Here is a 16,900-nt window from a genome sequence, read left to right as displayed (position 1 = left end):
ACAAAACAATATTAATTCTTATAACTGAAGGCTATCACCAACAGCTCTGGATATTACTGTAATTGAGTTTATAAATAAGGCAATTAGGATCATTGAGTAGTTAGCAAAAGTACTCCACAGTCTGTGAGGCTTTTTTTAAATGAACTTGCTAAGAAGAAAATAACTATATATTTAAAGAAGAAAGACTGAAAAGGATAGATGGCCTATAAAAGGGTCCAGAGCAATAGCACAACATGTAGGACATTTGCCTTGCATGCAGCTGACCTGGGGTTGGTCTCTAGCATCCCATATGGTCCCCTGAGTCTGCCAGGAGTGGAGAGCCAGGATTAACTCCTGAGCACTGCTGGGTGTGACCCCAAAACAAACAAACAAAATAATGTCCTGTAAAGACAGAGTTTGATTTGTATTATTTTGTTTTCACACAAAGGAAAATAAGTAATGATGTGAAATATTGAGAAGAGAAATATAATACCAGAACATTGAAAATTGGTTTTCTCAGTATTGGAAGAGTTCAAAAGTGTCTTTGATTCCAAAGGGTATGATGAAAGAAGAACTCTGGGGATAGGAGTCTAGGGATCTGGACTCAAGATAAAGCTTTGCTACTTGTGCATTATTATCTCTGACAAATTACTTATTCATTCATCCAGCAAGTGCTTAAAAACATAACTATGTGTCTGCATAGTTGCAAATACAAAAAAGGAGGGAGGATACCAGGTCAATACTAGGGAGTATTCTGTTAGTATCCTCGTGGAAATTAGGATGTAAGCAGGGTCTCCAATTAATTTTTGGTATAGAGATAAATAGTAGTCTAGGCTTTGCTCTACATGATTTCTATAACCACTACTAAATTACCCATTATAGTGTAAAAAATAGACATAGAACTAAATGAATACGAATAGGTAGCAGTAACAGTTTCTTTACAAAAATAAAAAAAATGAACAAATTTGGCTCACAACCTGTGGTTAGATAATCCATAATCTAAGGGAAGAAACAGACTATCCAAACTTGTTTACTGAACCTGCATGTAAAAACCTGTGGTAGAGAGGACATAAATATTAGACCTCATAGGACCATGCAACTTTGTTGCTAAGAAATTAGGCCAGTGTCACATGAGTGAACTGGAATGGAATGAAGAGGTAAATTGGTAATTCCTGTGGAACCAAGGAATTAGGTAATCTATCAATTGACTGTTAGATTAAACTGAATGGAGACAGAATTAGATTTGTATTTCCAAGCATTTCTCTCTGCTGTATGTGTAATGAATTGGATAAAATTTCCTTGTGTGAAATGGATAGTTATAGTTCATGGTGGTAGGAAAGTTATACACAGTTCATAGACATATGATATGTATAAGATGTAGAAAATTAAACAATGACATTGTGCAAGCAGCTGAACCCTCAGTATATTCTTTTCAATTTTCTCTATGAACAAAGGCAGTCTGAACTCAGGGAAGGAATCTATTTGTTTACATGATCTGGCTTCCTTCACCTGGGTAACTGCTCTGCTCCTTGGGGTATTCAGTAAAGAAGAACTTCCCTCACTCTCATTCCTCCTTTCTCCTTACTCCTATCTCTGGCTCATCCAGATTGCTACCTGGGGTCCAGGCTGACTCCAAACCCATGCAACTAGGTCAAGTATAAAAGCTTCTCAAGTATGAGATGGATCCTGGGCCATCTTCCCCCGAGAAACCAGATAAAGAAAATTTAGTAGGTGAGTTCTCTTTCCCTGTCTTAAGTTTTTTTAGACATACTATGCAAAGTAAGGCTTCTGGTATTATAGAGAGTTCTGAAATATGCTCAAGATAAATATATTGTCTTCTTTCTGTATATATTGAAATTGTCTTTATCATTATTTAGGGCCCAGGAATCTAGATTCATCACTTAGTTTACTGGTATTTGCTTCCTAAGCAGCCGCGATTACTTGCTCTAGATTATCACCTTCAGGTGGCATTTATACTTATCTTTGCATTATTTTTTTCTTCTTTGTTTCATTAAAGAAAACAATATTTTGAAAAGCTAAAATAACATATTTTGGGTTTCGGGGGATGAGATTTGGGATCCAAACTGTTGGTGCCAGGTTTTATTCCTGGGGTTCATGTAACTGAACCCAGACCAGCTACATGAACGCCAAGCACGTTACCCACTCTACTATCACTCTGGTCCCTGAAAAATAATCCATTTTCAAATTTCATCTTACTATGATATGTTTTTTTAAATCAAGCAAACAAGCATACAAACAAACCAAAACAGGAAAATTGTTTTCAGAACTGAGATTCCCAAGTAGGAGATAGGGGGATGTAAAGGATAGTGAAGGAGGGGCAGATGAGATGGGCCCCGGGATCTGAAAGAGCTGGCACTCTGATAATGGATTTGGTGCAGGAACATTGTATCCCTACACATATAAATATATGTCACTGTTTTAAGCCATGTTGGCTTAGCAATCATAGTTTTGATATGGAGAAAGAAAAGGAAAGTTTGTTTGAGCTGCATCATGTTTGAGACTTGAAAACAGAGAAAAAGAAAAAGTAAGATATAAGTACAAACCATTATATCTAGTACTAACATTTACGTGTCTTAGAAAATGTTTTGGTTTGCATTTTCTGTTTTTGATCTTACAGTAATTTTGAGGTAGAATCATGTATAGCCATTTTTTATTATTATTTTGGATTTGGCATAACACCTGTTAATGCTCAAGAGCTATTTTTACCTCACCCTCATGTGGAGTATCCCAACCTGTGGTGCTTGGGGAGACCAAGTAGGGTAGGGTGAAAGCTTTCCCGTGCAAAGCATGTGCTCCTTCCCTTTGATCCATCTTCCCAATCCCATATATTTTGTTTTGTTATGTTATTTTGTTGCCGTTGTCGTTATGCTTTACAGAAACAATTGGCTCAGGAATTACTCCTGGCTCTGCACTCAGAAAATACTCCTGGTAGTGCTCAAGGGGCCATATGGAATGTGGGTGACTGAACCTAGGCCTACCATACGCAAAGATGTAACTTACCAGCTATTCTATTGCTAAAATCACATTTTTAAATATGAAAACTGAGTCGTTTTTGAGGCTTCAGAAAAGGATGATAATGATACCTTGTGTCTATAGCCCACCTGCTCCCTCCCCTATGCTGCCAACAAAGTGTTAGTAGTAGTTCAGAATGGCAAGCACACTTGTTATCAATTTATGTAAGTAAAACTGCACTGGAGATAGTCAAGGATCACTACTGATGATATTCAGGGAACCATATGGAATGCTTGGTAAGTGTCCTGCCCCTACTTTATCTCTCTGACCCCAAGGTTTTCTCTTTTCTTGTAGCTGCGTAATATTCCATTTTGTAAACATACCACATCTTTTTTTGTTTGTTTTTTTTTTTTGGAGAGGGGTCATGCTTGATAGTGCTCAGCGGTGTTTGGGAGTAGCTTGGGGAACTATGCATTTCTGGAAACTAAACTGCATGCAAAGCAGGATACCCTTGTACTGTCTCTCCAGCCCTGTTCCAAACCATCATAGTTGTTTCCAGATCTTTGCTAATGTAAACAGTGTGGTAATGAACATAATTCATTGCAGTAACTAATATACATTCCCACCAAGAGTACACAAGGGCTTTTTCCTCCACACCTACTGCTGGCACTTGTTTTGGCCTTTGCTTACAAGCGTGAGAAGACATATTATGGTTTTGATGTGCTTTTCTCTGATCTTTTTTTCTGTTTTAATAACTGGGGTTATTTTGGGGGAGTTGTTTGGTCATAAATTTACTACTCTGAAAAAAAAGAGGAATACAAGATAATAAAATAAAATCAGAAAAATAATATATATATATATATATATATATATTTTTTTTTTTTTTTGGTTTTTGGGCCACACCCGGCAGTGCTCAGGGGTTACTCCTGGCAGTCTGCTCAGAAATAGCTCCTGGCAGGCACGGGGGACCATATGGGACACCAGGATTCGAACCGACCACCTTTGGTCCTGGATTGGCTGTTTGCAAGGCAAACGCCACTGTGCTATCTCTCCGGGCCCTATTTTTATTTTTTTTTATTTTATTTTATTTTATTTTATTTTATTTTATTTTGGCTAGTGGACAGAAAAGGTCAGCAATTTTATAAATGTTGAGAGAATGAAGGAATCACTGAGTTGTGTCTCTGGATCCTTGGAATGCAGTGTGCTTTGGTTTTTTTTTTTTTAAACCAGAATTCAGAAGCCAATTACTTCTCTAACTCCATGTCTCGAATTTCAAAGTCAGTGACCACAGGAGGGTAAATGAGAATCCTGGCTCATTACTCACTGCTTTTTCTTTTTTATTTTCTTCCATTCTTTTCTTTGCTTTCCTGTTCTTTTCCTTTTTCTCTTTCTCTTTCTCTTTCTTTTCTTCCTTCCTTCTTTTCTTCCTTCCTTCCTTCCTTCCTTCCTTCCTTCCTTCCTTCCTTCCTTCCTTCCTTCCTTCCTTCCTTCCTTCCTTCCTTCCTTCCTTCCTTTTTATTTCTTTCTCTTTCAAATTAATTGAATCTTGATCATGCAAATCTTAGAAGTTCTTCCCGATATGAATTTACAAAAAAGTCTTTTAAGGATCTGGTTTTACAAAGGATTCCTCTACCTTTACAAAGAACTCTTGTGCCATCAGAAATTTTGAGATGGTGATATCTGGAATGAACTTGATACTTTGCCTCCAAACAAGACTAGCTCAGCTCAACTGTGAGTAGTCAGGTATTTCTTCAGAGCAAGCCTGTTTTTCATAAAAGATGTTCCTTGACTCGGGCTTTGTGCTATTGCAGAGGGGATGCAGAAGCAATAAGAAAGATGACTAAGAGGAGATGAAACAATAATGTTTAGCCCTACGGAGGGATGCCTGATACTCAAAGTTGATGATCATCTAGAGAAAGAACCAGAAAGTATCTGAGACTATTATACAAACTATTTGCACAAGACTAAAAAGAAACTAAAGTTAGGAGTACTATTGCATGTAATATTCTCAGGATCAGAGTAGATTATTACCTCAACAGTCTTTTATTTTTGTCCCTGAGAAGTTTTCTGCTTAAAGAAACAAATAATTCTATCTTAAACTCACATTTTAACTTATAAATTTTAAAATTGCATTTAAAATGACAAAGTATGAGGCCAAAGAAAAAGTACAAGAGGTACTTTTTTTAATCTTTAATGCAGCTGATCCAGGATTCGGTCCCTAATACTGAATTCAGTCCCCAGGTGGTTGTCAACCTCACACCTCAAGAACCATCAAGAGTGATTCCTGAGCACAGAGCACTGCCAAATACAACTTTAAATTCAAAAATAAATAAATAAATAAATAAATAAATAAAATTATAAAATATCAAAATTAAGAAAATGAAAAAATGATGCTAAATAATCATATTTTCACAACTTAGAATTAACCATTGTTAACATTTTAACTAGATTTTTCCAATGTTTTCTGAGCCTATTTTCCTGCTAAGATGCATCAGATTGTCCATGTAATTTCTTATCCCACATGCAGTTTTTTCCTTTTAACATTGTATGTAAGAATGATCTCACATCTTTGTAAATTAAAAATAAATTCAGAATTTAATAATGTGTCAATAGATTGATCAGTGTTTGCTTAATTATCCTTCCATTCTCTTAGGCTTTTTTATTTATTACTGCTGAAAATAATACAATCACAAATATCTAGGCCATAAAATTTAAAGATAAGAATTTATACTTTGCTATTGTTTCAAATGGAAAAACTAAGATGATAGAGAGGTGAATGATGCAAGAAAAAAATTTCTCTTTATTTTCCTTCTCATAATGGCCTGTTCTGAATGTAAAGTAAAGCAGTGGGAATGGAGGGGAAAATGCAAGAGCATATTGATTTAAGGTTAATTGACTCTCAAGAGAAAGGAGACTACTCCAATGATGGATCATTATTTCCAGACACAACACTGAAACACATCAATATATCCATTATGATTCTGAGCATCATTTGTATAGTTCAAGGCAGGTTGTGATCGATTCATTCATTCCATGAATAGTTTCAGAAGCTACTGGGTATTAATGAAAACAGAGATAAAAATTAAATGTCTGGGGCCCTGGAGAATAGAGCTCAGTGCTAGAGTACCCATCTTTCACTAATGAGATTGTGACTTCTACTCCCTGCTCCACAGCCCCACATGACAGTGTAACACCCTACATGAACCCCATAACCCAGGGTGTAAGAGTGTATTATGACAGCTCTTACCAAGAGAAGGGGAAAGGAAAAGAAAATGCCTGCTCCACAAGAATCAAGAGTCTATGGGGAAGACACACTGTGAACTAAATACTACAATGAGCCATGAAGAGTGACATAGAGAGTATGTTAGTGATTAAGAGTAAATCCCTCTCACAGATGAGGGAAAAGTGAAAAATCTTCCTAAAAGAAGGTGATGGTGTGAGTCTGAGTCTGAGTGAGAGAGGAGACTGGTGTGCCCAGAGCTGAGAGACAGACATTCAGGCCCTTGAAAAGCAACAGGTTTGGAGATGCAGTGATCCCTCCCCAGGGTTGTATGCATTAGCCTGTAGATTCTTCCTCCAAACTAGAAGTGAGAGACTGCTGGAGACCTGTCACTTGAAACACTGAATTTCAGATGTGCTGAGAGCTTGTAATAAGAGGTCTTGTGTATGTTGCAATATTGTGTGATGTGGTGTATGGTATTGTGTACATGATGTGATGTGGTATATTCATATAATTTGTGTTATTTGTTGTGTGAGGTATGTGGTATGGTGTAGGCAGTGTGATGTGGTATGTATGAGGTGCTGATTGTATTGTGATATGATGTGGGATGTATTGGTATACTACAATATGGTGTGTGTCTGCTATATATGGTGTGAAGTGATGTGATGCGATATAGATGTGGTATAGATGATATATATATATATATATATATATATATATATAAAATGTGTTATGTGTGTGGTGTGGTTTTATATGATTTGTGTGTGGCACGTATAGTATCATGTGGTGGTGTGTATATGTGTGTATGAAGCTTGATATCTGAGACACAGGCAGGACAAACTGAGGAGAAGCTTTTGTGTTTGGCCTATTCCTATAGGAATTCCTATGGAGTTTCCCTGGAATTTTGTCATGAGGACACTGCAGGGCAGGACACCTTGTGGCAAGATGCCAGAAGAGTGGCATCCAGAGTCTGAGTTATACTGGCAATGCTTCAATGCTGAAGCAGAGTGGGAAGGGTCTAAGGTATTAAACAGTGTAGGATAGCGCTATTAAAATAAATAATAATTTATAATAATAACAATAATAAAAAATAAATAATAAAATATTATGTTCACAGAGCTGGAGTGACAGCAGAGAGGCAGGGCTTTTGCCTTGCATGCAGCGAATCCAGGTTCATCACAAGTCAGACTCGGGTTCAGTTCCCAGCATTCCATGTGGTCCCCCGAGCATGCCAGGAGTAACCCCTGTATGCCACCAAGTGTGGACCCCCAAAAAACAAACAAAAACACCACATTATGTTTATATCTGTGTGAACAATCTCTTTGAAAATCTCCCCCTCCATTCCCCTCACTCTTGTTGTAATGCCAGGGTTTGCCCTCATGCTTGGTTGTAATGCTCACCAGGGGTTACACACTTTCCTGTGTTGCTCACACACAATTGGTCACCTGCTTCCTCTTTTCCTTTTTTATTTTTTTCTTTTGGCTACACACAAAAATACTCATAGGTTACTCCTGGCTCTGCACTGAGAAATAACTCCCAACAAAGCTTGGGGACCAGACAGAATACTGGAGATCAGAGTTGAACCTGCCACATGCAAGGCTAATACCCTACCTGCTGTACTATTACTTTGGCCCCAATAATGTGCAGACATTTTGTGATGATTATTTTGTTTTTAGGGGAGCTCACACCTAGAAGTGCTCAGGGATTACTCCTGGCTTTACAATTTGGGGTCACTCCTGGCAGACTCATGAGACCATATGGGGTACCAAGGATCCAACCTTGAACCTCATTGGCTGTGTCCAAAGCAAACACCCAACCTGCTGTACTATTACTCTGACCCTTCTCTCCTTTTCCTTTCTTTCTTCTTCCATTCCTTTCCTTCCTCTATTCTTCCCATCCCTCCTTCCCCCTCCCTCCTTTCCCTTTTTTCCCCACCCTTCCTTCCTCCTCCCTCTCTTCCCTCCCTCATTTCTCTCTCTCTCTCTCCCTCCCTCCCTTCCTCCTTCCCTTATTCCCTCCTTTCTTCCTCTCTTCCTTCCTTCTGGGTTCCCTAGCAGTGCCTGGAACTGCTGTGACACTCTCAGCAATGCTTGCCAGTGTTGCTGGTTTGACATTTTGGAACTCAGGCTGGCTATAAGAAACTGTTCAGGCCTAGGACAAAGCCAGTAATTTTTAAGAGGTTACCAGGACCAAACAAAAGAGGGAGAGATTCAGGGGGAGGGGAGAGAGAAGATTCAGCAAGAGAGGTGGCTGGTAGAGACAGATTAGAATGCAAGGCTACTTATGGAGCAGGCTTAAAAGGTTTAAAGTTTAGGATCCACACATGGTGGCTAGGGCCTTAACAAAGTATATGTCTCCTGAAATCTGACTGCCTGTGGATCATTTCTTCGTGACTATCCTGAACCCTCAGACACGCCAGCTGGAGGGAGTTGCAGGCATGTGGCCTGGGCCATCAGAGAAAGGCCCCTCCATCCATTCATCTAGCTATCATCCACCTCCATTCAGGACTCATAATTAATATGTTTTTTAACAGCAGTGACTGAGAGACCAAACAAGTGTTGGGGATCAAACCTAAAACTTTGTGTGTGTGTGTGTGTATATATATATATATATATATATGTATATATATATATATATATATATGGTATTTGTTCTTATAAAGCATATGTATATTGTTTTGTTTTGTTTTGGTTTGGTTTTGGTTTTTGGGTCACACCCGGCACCGCTCAGGGGTTACTTCTGGCTCTGTGCTCAGAAATCGCTCCTGACAGGCTCGGGGGACCATATGGGACGCCGGGATTCCAACCGATGACCTTCTGCATGAAAGGCAAACTCCTTACCCTCTATGCTATCTCTCCGGCCCCCATATGTATATTCTTTTGAGCTATCTTCACAGCCCCATCTCTTTTTCTTCTGAGAAAAGCAATCATCCACTCATGCAAGTTTTGCTTCCCATAGTTTCAAACACTATAAAATATTATCTCCTGAAGTAAAATAATAAAATGTTGAAAGAACCACTTTCATATAACTTTTATTACAGTTTATATTTTATCATTGTTATAATTATCATTAATTTTGGTTGTTACTTATTCTACTTTATTTTATCGGTGTTTTGGCCATAGTTGGCAATGCTCAGTAATCATTCTTGGTGATCTCTGAAAACCATGTCTGTGTTTTTTGTTTAACTAGGATCAGCTATGTGCAAGAAAGGTGACCTTTCCACTGTATGATCATTGAGGCTCATTGTGTCAATTTTATGAATTTTATTATTATTTTAAATTACATATATATTTATTAATATTTTAAATTACATGTATATATTTACATATTTATATATACAGTCCACAGTTGTAGGCATCCACTGAAGTATTAGAATGTATCTAGTCCTTATGAGTAAAGAGAAATGCTGGAATATTTATATGAATATGCTATAACATTACTTATTTATTCTATTATTATTATTATTATTATTTTGTTTTTTGGGCCACACCCGGAGGTGGCCAGGGGTTACTCTTGACTATCTGCTCCTGGCAGGCACGAGGGACCACATGGGATGCCGGGATTCGAACCAATCTCCTTAGGTCCTGGTTGGCTGCTTGCAAGGCAAACACTGCTGTACTATCTCTCCTGCCCCTATTTATTCTATTATTGAATTTAGCTTGCTAATTATTCATTTCTTATATGTAGGAATAACATTATATTAAATAATCTTGAATATTTTTCACTGTAATTAACTCATTTCTCTCGAGTTATACCAAGAAGCTGAATACTGAGTTATAAAGTAGATACATATTTAGCTTTATTAGAGAATTACAAATAGTTCTCCAAAACTAGTGCACCAATTTTTGTCAGTATATAAGTACAACAGTATAATGATTCTGCAAGCTATACTTGAAACTCTTATTGTGGTTTAATTTTCATCTCTCTGATGGGTAATGCTCAACATTCTATTTGACTTGTTTTTTTGTTTGTTTGTTTGTTTGTTTTAGGTTATACTAGGCAGTGTTCAGGTCTTAATCCTGGCTGAGCTTGGGAGACCATATGTAATGTTTGGGATTAAACCCATGTTGACAACATGTAAGACAAGCACCTTACTCACTATACTATTGCTCCTGCTTCAATATTTGGGTATTTTAAATGTCTTGGTACATAATTTTTGCTTAGAGAGAAAGTAATTATTTACCCCAATACAATACCATGAGCAAGGACCATAGCATTGATCTAATATTTAAACACTGTTTACCTAAATCCCAAAGACCATAGAAATGCAGGGCAAGAGGACTGGTCTATGGTAGGAAGCTTACTACAAAGAGCAGGGAAGTATATTTTGGGCAGAGAAGGGACAACTATAGCAATAATATTTAGAAATGGTCGCTCTGGGGGCCGGAGCAATAGCACAACGGTAAGGCGTTTGCCTTGCACGCGGCCAACACAGGACGAAACCCAGTTCGAATCCCAGCATCCCATATGGTCCCCTGAGCCTGCGAGGAGTGACTTCTGATCAGAGAATCAAGAGTAACTCCTGAGTGCCGCCAGGTGTAACCCAAAAACCAAAAAAAAAAAAAAAAAAAAAAAAAAAGGTCACTCTGGACAAGAACTGATGTTGAATGAAGGGAAAGTGATACATATGGCATCCCTTTAGAAAAAATATTGCAAGCCACAGTGGCTAAAAGGGAAAAAAAGAAGAAATAGAGAGAGAAGAAAAATAACTGCCATAGATAGAGGCACATAGAGGGTTAGTTGGGCAGAGGACAGGGGAGGGCTGGAGGGAAACTGGAAAATTGGTGGTGGCAAATGTGCACAGGTGAAGGATATTGTATAACTGATGGATATTGTATAACTGAAACTCAATCATGAATAATTTTGTAACTACTTATGGTGATTCATTTCAAATATATCAACACAACAAAACAACAAAAAAGCAACAATGCTTATTATAGTTAAAAAGTTAACAAGACTAAGCCATTTATTTGCCAAAATAAATGGGGCTAGTGCTTTGGATCATTCATCTGTATTTTCTAAACTCACACACTTTACCAATCTGGTCTTTAGTATTGTCTTAGTCCCAAAGGGAATCGGAGTCTCCTGGGGTGCTCCGAGCTGTCGTTAGGCTCTGTATCAAAGTCCCAGAGGTGTGCTTCTGCAGGTGACACTTGGTTTCTCCTCATTATCTAAGTCAGTAACAGTAACAATGGTCATGTGGATTTGCAGAATGTGTGGGCAATCCCTTACTTACAGTGAGACTGGGGGAACTCTAGGGGCTATGTTAATAAATTGGACAACATACTTTTGATATAGGAGGTTCAAATTTTGATCTTAACACCTCCTGGTCTCCTAAGATCTGAGAGGAATAACCCCAAGCACAGAACCAAAAGCAACCCCTGATCACTTCCAGGTGTGGCTCCAAAACAATAATTAGCTTCCACACAAAAACAAAATATAAGGAGACTTCACAAAAACCTTGTGCAGGTTGAACCAGAAAGATATAGGGTATTTTTGCAGCCTCCTTTTAATAAAATTCCTGTCATCTTTCAGAATTAGGAATCCTGCCCACATTTTAGCACCGCTGCATCCTGGTTTGAACTTCAAGAGGGCATAGAGGTGGGAATGGAGTAATATCTGAAAGACTGGGTCTGCTGGAAGCCTCAGCTGGTGCTTTTTCTTCTCCCCACTGTGCTGCTTGAATTCACAGTCTAAGCTGCTGAGTTTGCAAGGAAGCCAGCAAGAAGCTTCCAGCTCCACTTTAACTGAGTTAATAACACCCTCAGGCTCCACAATTCTCACAGCAGCAGCAGTGTGTTTGGTAATTCTAATACACAGGTGTAAATCTTGGAAGATTAATCACATCTTCATCTCTTGTTTCACTCAGCACATTTAGACTCTCAGATCCTGGTCTGACTGTAGTGATGCAAGGGCGGATGGGACCCCAAGGAGCTCCTGGAGGTCAGAATGATTTTATCTGTTACACGCACTAGCTTGTGCAGCTGGGTGTTAAGTCTGTAGCAGCTCTGGAAATTGGGTTTATTCAGGGCATAAAGAGTGGCTGGCAGCTTGTTGGTCCCAGCTGTCTGTGTATGTTGCACTAGTCACAGCCCTGGAACTCCCCCATTGTTTGCAGCACAAATTCTACAGAACTGGCAGGCAAAGAACCACCAAAGGTGGCAGAAACTGCACTGCCTTCTAAATTCTGTTCTCATGATTTCAGGAGAATGTAAATTGTCCCAGGCAGGCTTAGACAAAGGTCCTTACTGCAGCCTTGATTACAGGGAAAATTGCAGGTGACCTTAATGTCGACTAGGGAAAGAGTGACAGAATAAATTGAGATACGGATTAAGGATAGGAGAGGTAACAATTAAGGAGAGTGAAGTAGATATATATGTAATGATATGAAAATATATCAAGTTTTTTCAGTTTTTTTTAACTGTAGACATTTACTGAGTGATATTATTTATAACAAAATACAATCTATATATCTAAGCTGATTTTTTTAAATGATACTTGAGTCTGGAAAGCTTGTATTACACTTAAGATGGTAGCCTTCCATGCAGTCAACCCAGATTCAAGTCCTGACACCATGAGAGGGAACCCCGAGCACAGAATCTGGACAGCCAGATCTGGCCCAACAATCAAAAAGAGAGGAGAATGAGGAAAAAGTGAAAGAAGGGGAGGAGGAAGAGGAGGAAGAGGAGGAGGAGAAAAAAAAGAAGGAGGTGGAGATGAAGAAGGAAAAGGAGAAGAGGATGACTCATGAGTATAAAAATGTCCTAAAATAAAAAAGTCAGCCAGAACTACACGTTTGGCAAATAAGAACTTTGACTTGAGAATTTATGTAATTAATATGATTACATTTATATGTTTTAGGTACTTATAGTTGGATATGAATTTAGCAAAACAATGTGATTTAAATTGCAAAGCTACTGTAATAATAATTGTGTTAGAAAAAATGTATCTTATGTAATAATTCAATGAAACAAAATTCCACAAAAGCAGCCACAAGTTCTAATGAGTCCCTATCATAGCAATAATTCTGTTAAATGGGGAATAAAGGTAGTATTATCCAGGTACTAATGTAGATATTAAATCATAAATCGGGTATCTAATAAAAATTTTATTTTATCCTTATAAAATACTTCAAGGTTGAGTACTCAGAAAGTTGGAGTGATTTCCTTAAGGCAACACCATTGATTTAGAAGACAGGTCCAGAAACACACACCTAAAAGACCTACAAAATGGTTATATTTTTGTCTATAATTTTATCTACTCACCAAAATCAGAGGTTTTTGTTTTGATTTTTACCCAGAGAATTCTAGGGACCTAGGTGCCATTTTAAAATAGGACCAGAAACTGGAGATATAACTTAAAGGGCTGAGTGCATAATACCTCAAGTTCAATTCCTGGAACCCAATTCTTTCCATACCCAAACTATCGGGTATGATAGGACTGCTGGGGAGGCACCTCTTAAAATAAAATGGCATTTCAGTGATTCTAACACACTTTCTTAAGTGTATTTTGAGAACAGCAAGCTATGGCTGCCCTTTATAAATGCATCATGGCAATTATGATTATTGATAATGATTCCATTTTTCTGGGACATGTCAATTATAATTTAAATGCATGAATATTTTCTGTTGATGTATTTGTGTGCTCACATATGAATCCATGTGTTTCTGAGTGTTTCCTGCAATCAGGGATATAAATGAATGGTGTTGTGTCATCGGTACCAACAGGTTTACCCAGCCCACTGAATTTCCTTCACAGGCAACTGGATGACCTTGCTAAGCAATACATCAGTGACAGACTTGCTTCTTTTTCATTTCCTAGGCACCAACAGTAAAGGGCTTGGTGTGTGTGGCTGGATTCTGTTTTCCCTTTCTCTGCTGTTGATGATCATTACCTTCCCCATCTCAATATGGATGTGCCTGAAGGTAATGCCCTGGGAAAATAAATTTATCTCTCAGTAGGAACTGATGAACTATTAAGACTAAATGCTCTCCCTTAATCTCTTAGATCATTAAAGAGTATGAACGTGCTGTTGTATTCAGACTGGGGCGTATTCAAGCTGACAAAGCCAAAGGCCCAGGTAAGAGGACATTATACTGCTCTTGACAAAGATCATGGACACCTACTACTAATGCAGATACCCATACCTTCCCTCAAATAACCAGTAGAGAGGCAAAGAAAACGAACAGGAAGCTTTGACTTTGTATACACATGAAGGGGACTGGGTTCTGATGCCAATTAACAGGAATGAGCACTAGACCACACGTTAGGGTTTGAAATCTAGATCTATTTTCTAACACTCCCTCTGAGAATGTCAGTGGAGAAGGGCTACCTACTGGTTGGATGACAGTTGTTACCAGTATCACTAAAACAGTGAAGAATGAATGAGAGGAGGAAGAAAATAATTAAGGTTGATGACAAAGCCAGTGAGACAGCTGAATGGGCTAAGCAGTTGATTGCCAGCATCATATGATTTCCTGAATACCACAGAGAGTAATCCCTTGTACACCACTGGAAGTGGCTCAAACCCCCCTACCCCCCAAATATCACTAAACCACAGTATAATAAGGTTATTAACTTATGGAAGGAAAGAAGATCCTTGAGGAAAAGAACTGATTTTTTAAATTTTAACTCTGAAGAATGAAAAGTAATTTATTTTCCCAGTGAGTAGATTTAAAAAATAGAGAGCTGGAAGCCATTCTAAAAATCCTTTTGTAAAATATGGAATTTATTTATATTCTTTCCTATCACTTAGAATAAAAAATGCTCCTAATCATTCAAGTTATAGAAAAATGAGATTTTGGTTGGGAGCAGTGGGCATACCAGATAATATAACTCCATAGAAATAAGATATTGACTACCCCTCACTTCTTTTAGATTGTTTTTACTTGAACTACATGAGATTGATAGCATTTGCTTTTGAATCACAAAACCTAATCACAATTTCACAATTATGATAATCACAATTTATGATAAACCATAATAGTCTTGGAGAGGCAGTTCAAGTAATATCTTTGAACACACCATAAAAAATGTGGTTGTTAGATCTACATTTGCAATATTCTTCCTTCTTTTTTTGATGCTTTGATGTAAAACCACTGTATTTCCAATTTAACTTGATACTCTGTGTATACAGCACTTGGTCACACACTATAGTCAGTATTAAAATATTTGTTATGAAAAAATCTGAAAAGCTCCAAAAGGAGAAGAGTCCATTTCTACTGGTAGTTAATTAACTTGCCCAATTTTATAAGGGGCCTCAGAGAAAAAGAATGAAAAAGAACTAAATATGGAGGATCCTGTGAGTTTGTGAAGACAGAAATGTTAGACTCATTGGACTGAGTTATAGTAGAACTAAGATAATCCCTTTCTAGTGGGAACAACATTTTAAGTTAGAATAAAATTGGATTGGTGAAGGGTAGAATAAGTTGGCAGACTACAGAGAAAAGCATCTTTTTAATGAATTTTCCCAGAAGATTTACCTTTTAATGTCCCAGGATAACTACTCTCGTCATACTTGTCTCTGGGGCTGATGAGTTATCTCAGAATGTCCAAGGAGCAAGAGGGAAACAAGCCAAATTGCTAATGGAAAACCTCTGCTTTTGTAAATGACTCTTAATAATAAAAGCACTAGTACTAAGAGCTGCCACTTGTTGAACACTCAATTCAGGCACTGTTTCATACTATGTTAAATCACATTAAATCCCCACACTATTAGGTAATTGGGGTGTGGGGCTCAGAAAAGTCTGGTGGTTTTTCCTAGGACCCTGGCCAGGAAGTGAAAGGCCTGAAAGGCTATTTTTCATTCCCAGTAACCTAACAAGAATGCAGTAAATTAGGCATTAGTTTTTTTCTCGAAAGTTCAGAAAGGTTTAAAGATCAAATAGAAGAGAGCACCTCGGCATGGTTCTTAACCTAAAAATATCTTTCTTTTCTGGAAAGCAAATAGCACAATAATAGTAACAGTAATATTAAATGAACTGGTGTCGGCATCTGGTGGATCATCTTGCTGTGGATCATCTTGTTGGTATCTTGTGATTGTAGTCATTGTGATTCTTGTTGTAGAAATCATTGACCAGGATAATGTTAGGACACACCAGTTCCTGAAAAAAGTTTCCACATCCCCAACCTTCCCTCACCTAGCCCCAACCCAAATACCTCATGTGTCAGAAAGAATTACATGTTTACAACTGGGAACAACCATTATATTTTAAATGGAAAACAGCTTATGCGGAAACTAAATGTTTTTTAATAGATTGGTCATACAGACAAAACCCTAAGATTTAATTTCCAAAGATCCTTCAGTTTTATTAAAAGATAATTGAAACTTGATGTCATGAGTATTTACAGTCCAAACAAATCTATTATTTGGGACCTCTCTGAATGCCTTTAATATAGGAAAACTGGTCCCCAAAATATCTTTTTCTATTAATGAAATTCAACAATTGTATAGAAGTAAATTAAACATTTTCAAAAAAATTAAATGATATATAAAATTTCTTACCAAAATATTATAATCCCTACTTTTATTAGTCATTGATTAGTGGAAATCAATGACCAATGTTAAAGGTAAAATTAAGTGACCAAAGTTATAGGTATATGTATCAAAGATTATCTCAAAAACATTTATAGATTTATGAAAATAATATGTAAAATAGCTAGAAGACATGACCAAACATGCTTCACATGCATGAGGATCAGTCCCTGGATCAGTAAAGAACTAGAAAC

At 37.6% G+C, this 16,900-nt stretch overlaps 1 protein-coding gene across 1 annotated transcript in view; it reads left to right on the top strand.

Moving 5' to 3' along the window:
• The window catches only part of STOML3 (stomatin like 3), a 39,379-nt gene that overhangs the window by 14,991 nt on the left and 7,488 nt on the right, over positions 1-16,900 (top strand). The window contains exons 3-6 of the mRNA XM_049778472.1: positions 7,050-7,195; positions 11,225-11,318; positions 13,931-14,097; positions 14,180-14,252. Coding sequence (XP_049634429.1) covers positions 7,050-7,195; positions 11,225-11,318; positions 13,931-14,097; positions 14,180-14,252 — 480 coding nt within the window. The remainder of the gene's footprint in view (positions 1-7,049; positions 7,196-11,224; positions 11,319-13,930; positions 14,098-14,179; positions 14,253-16,900) is intronic.

The sequence above is a fragment of the Suncus etruscus genome, chromosome 8 (assembly GCF_024139225.1).
Source record: "Suncus etruscus isolate mSunEtr1 chromosome 8, mSunEtr1.pri.cur, whole genome shotgun sequence".
NCBI classification, from domain to species: domain Eukaryota; kingdom Metazoa; phylum Chordata; class Mammalia; order Eulipotyphla; family Soricidae; genus Suncus; species Suncus etruscus.
Note: the sequence above shows the minus strand (reverse complement) of the source record. Positions and strands in the feature narration are given on the sequence as shown.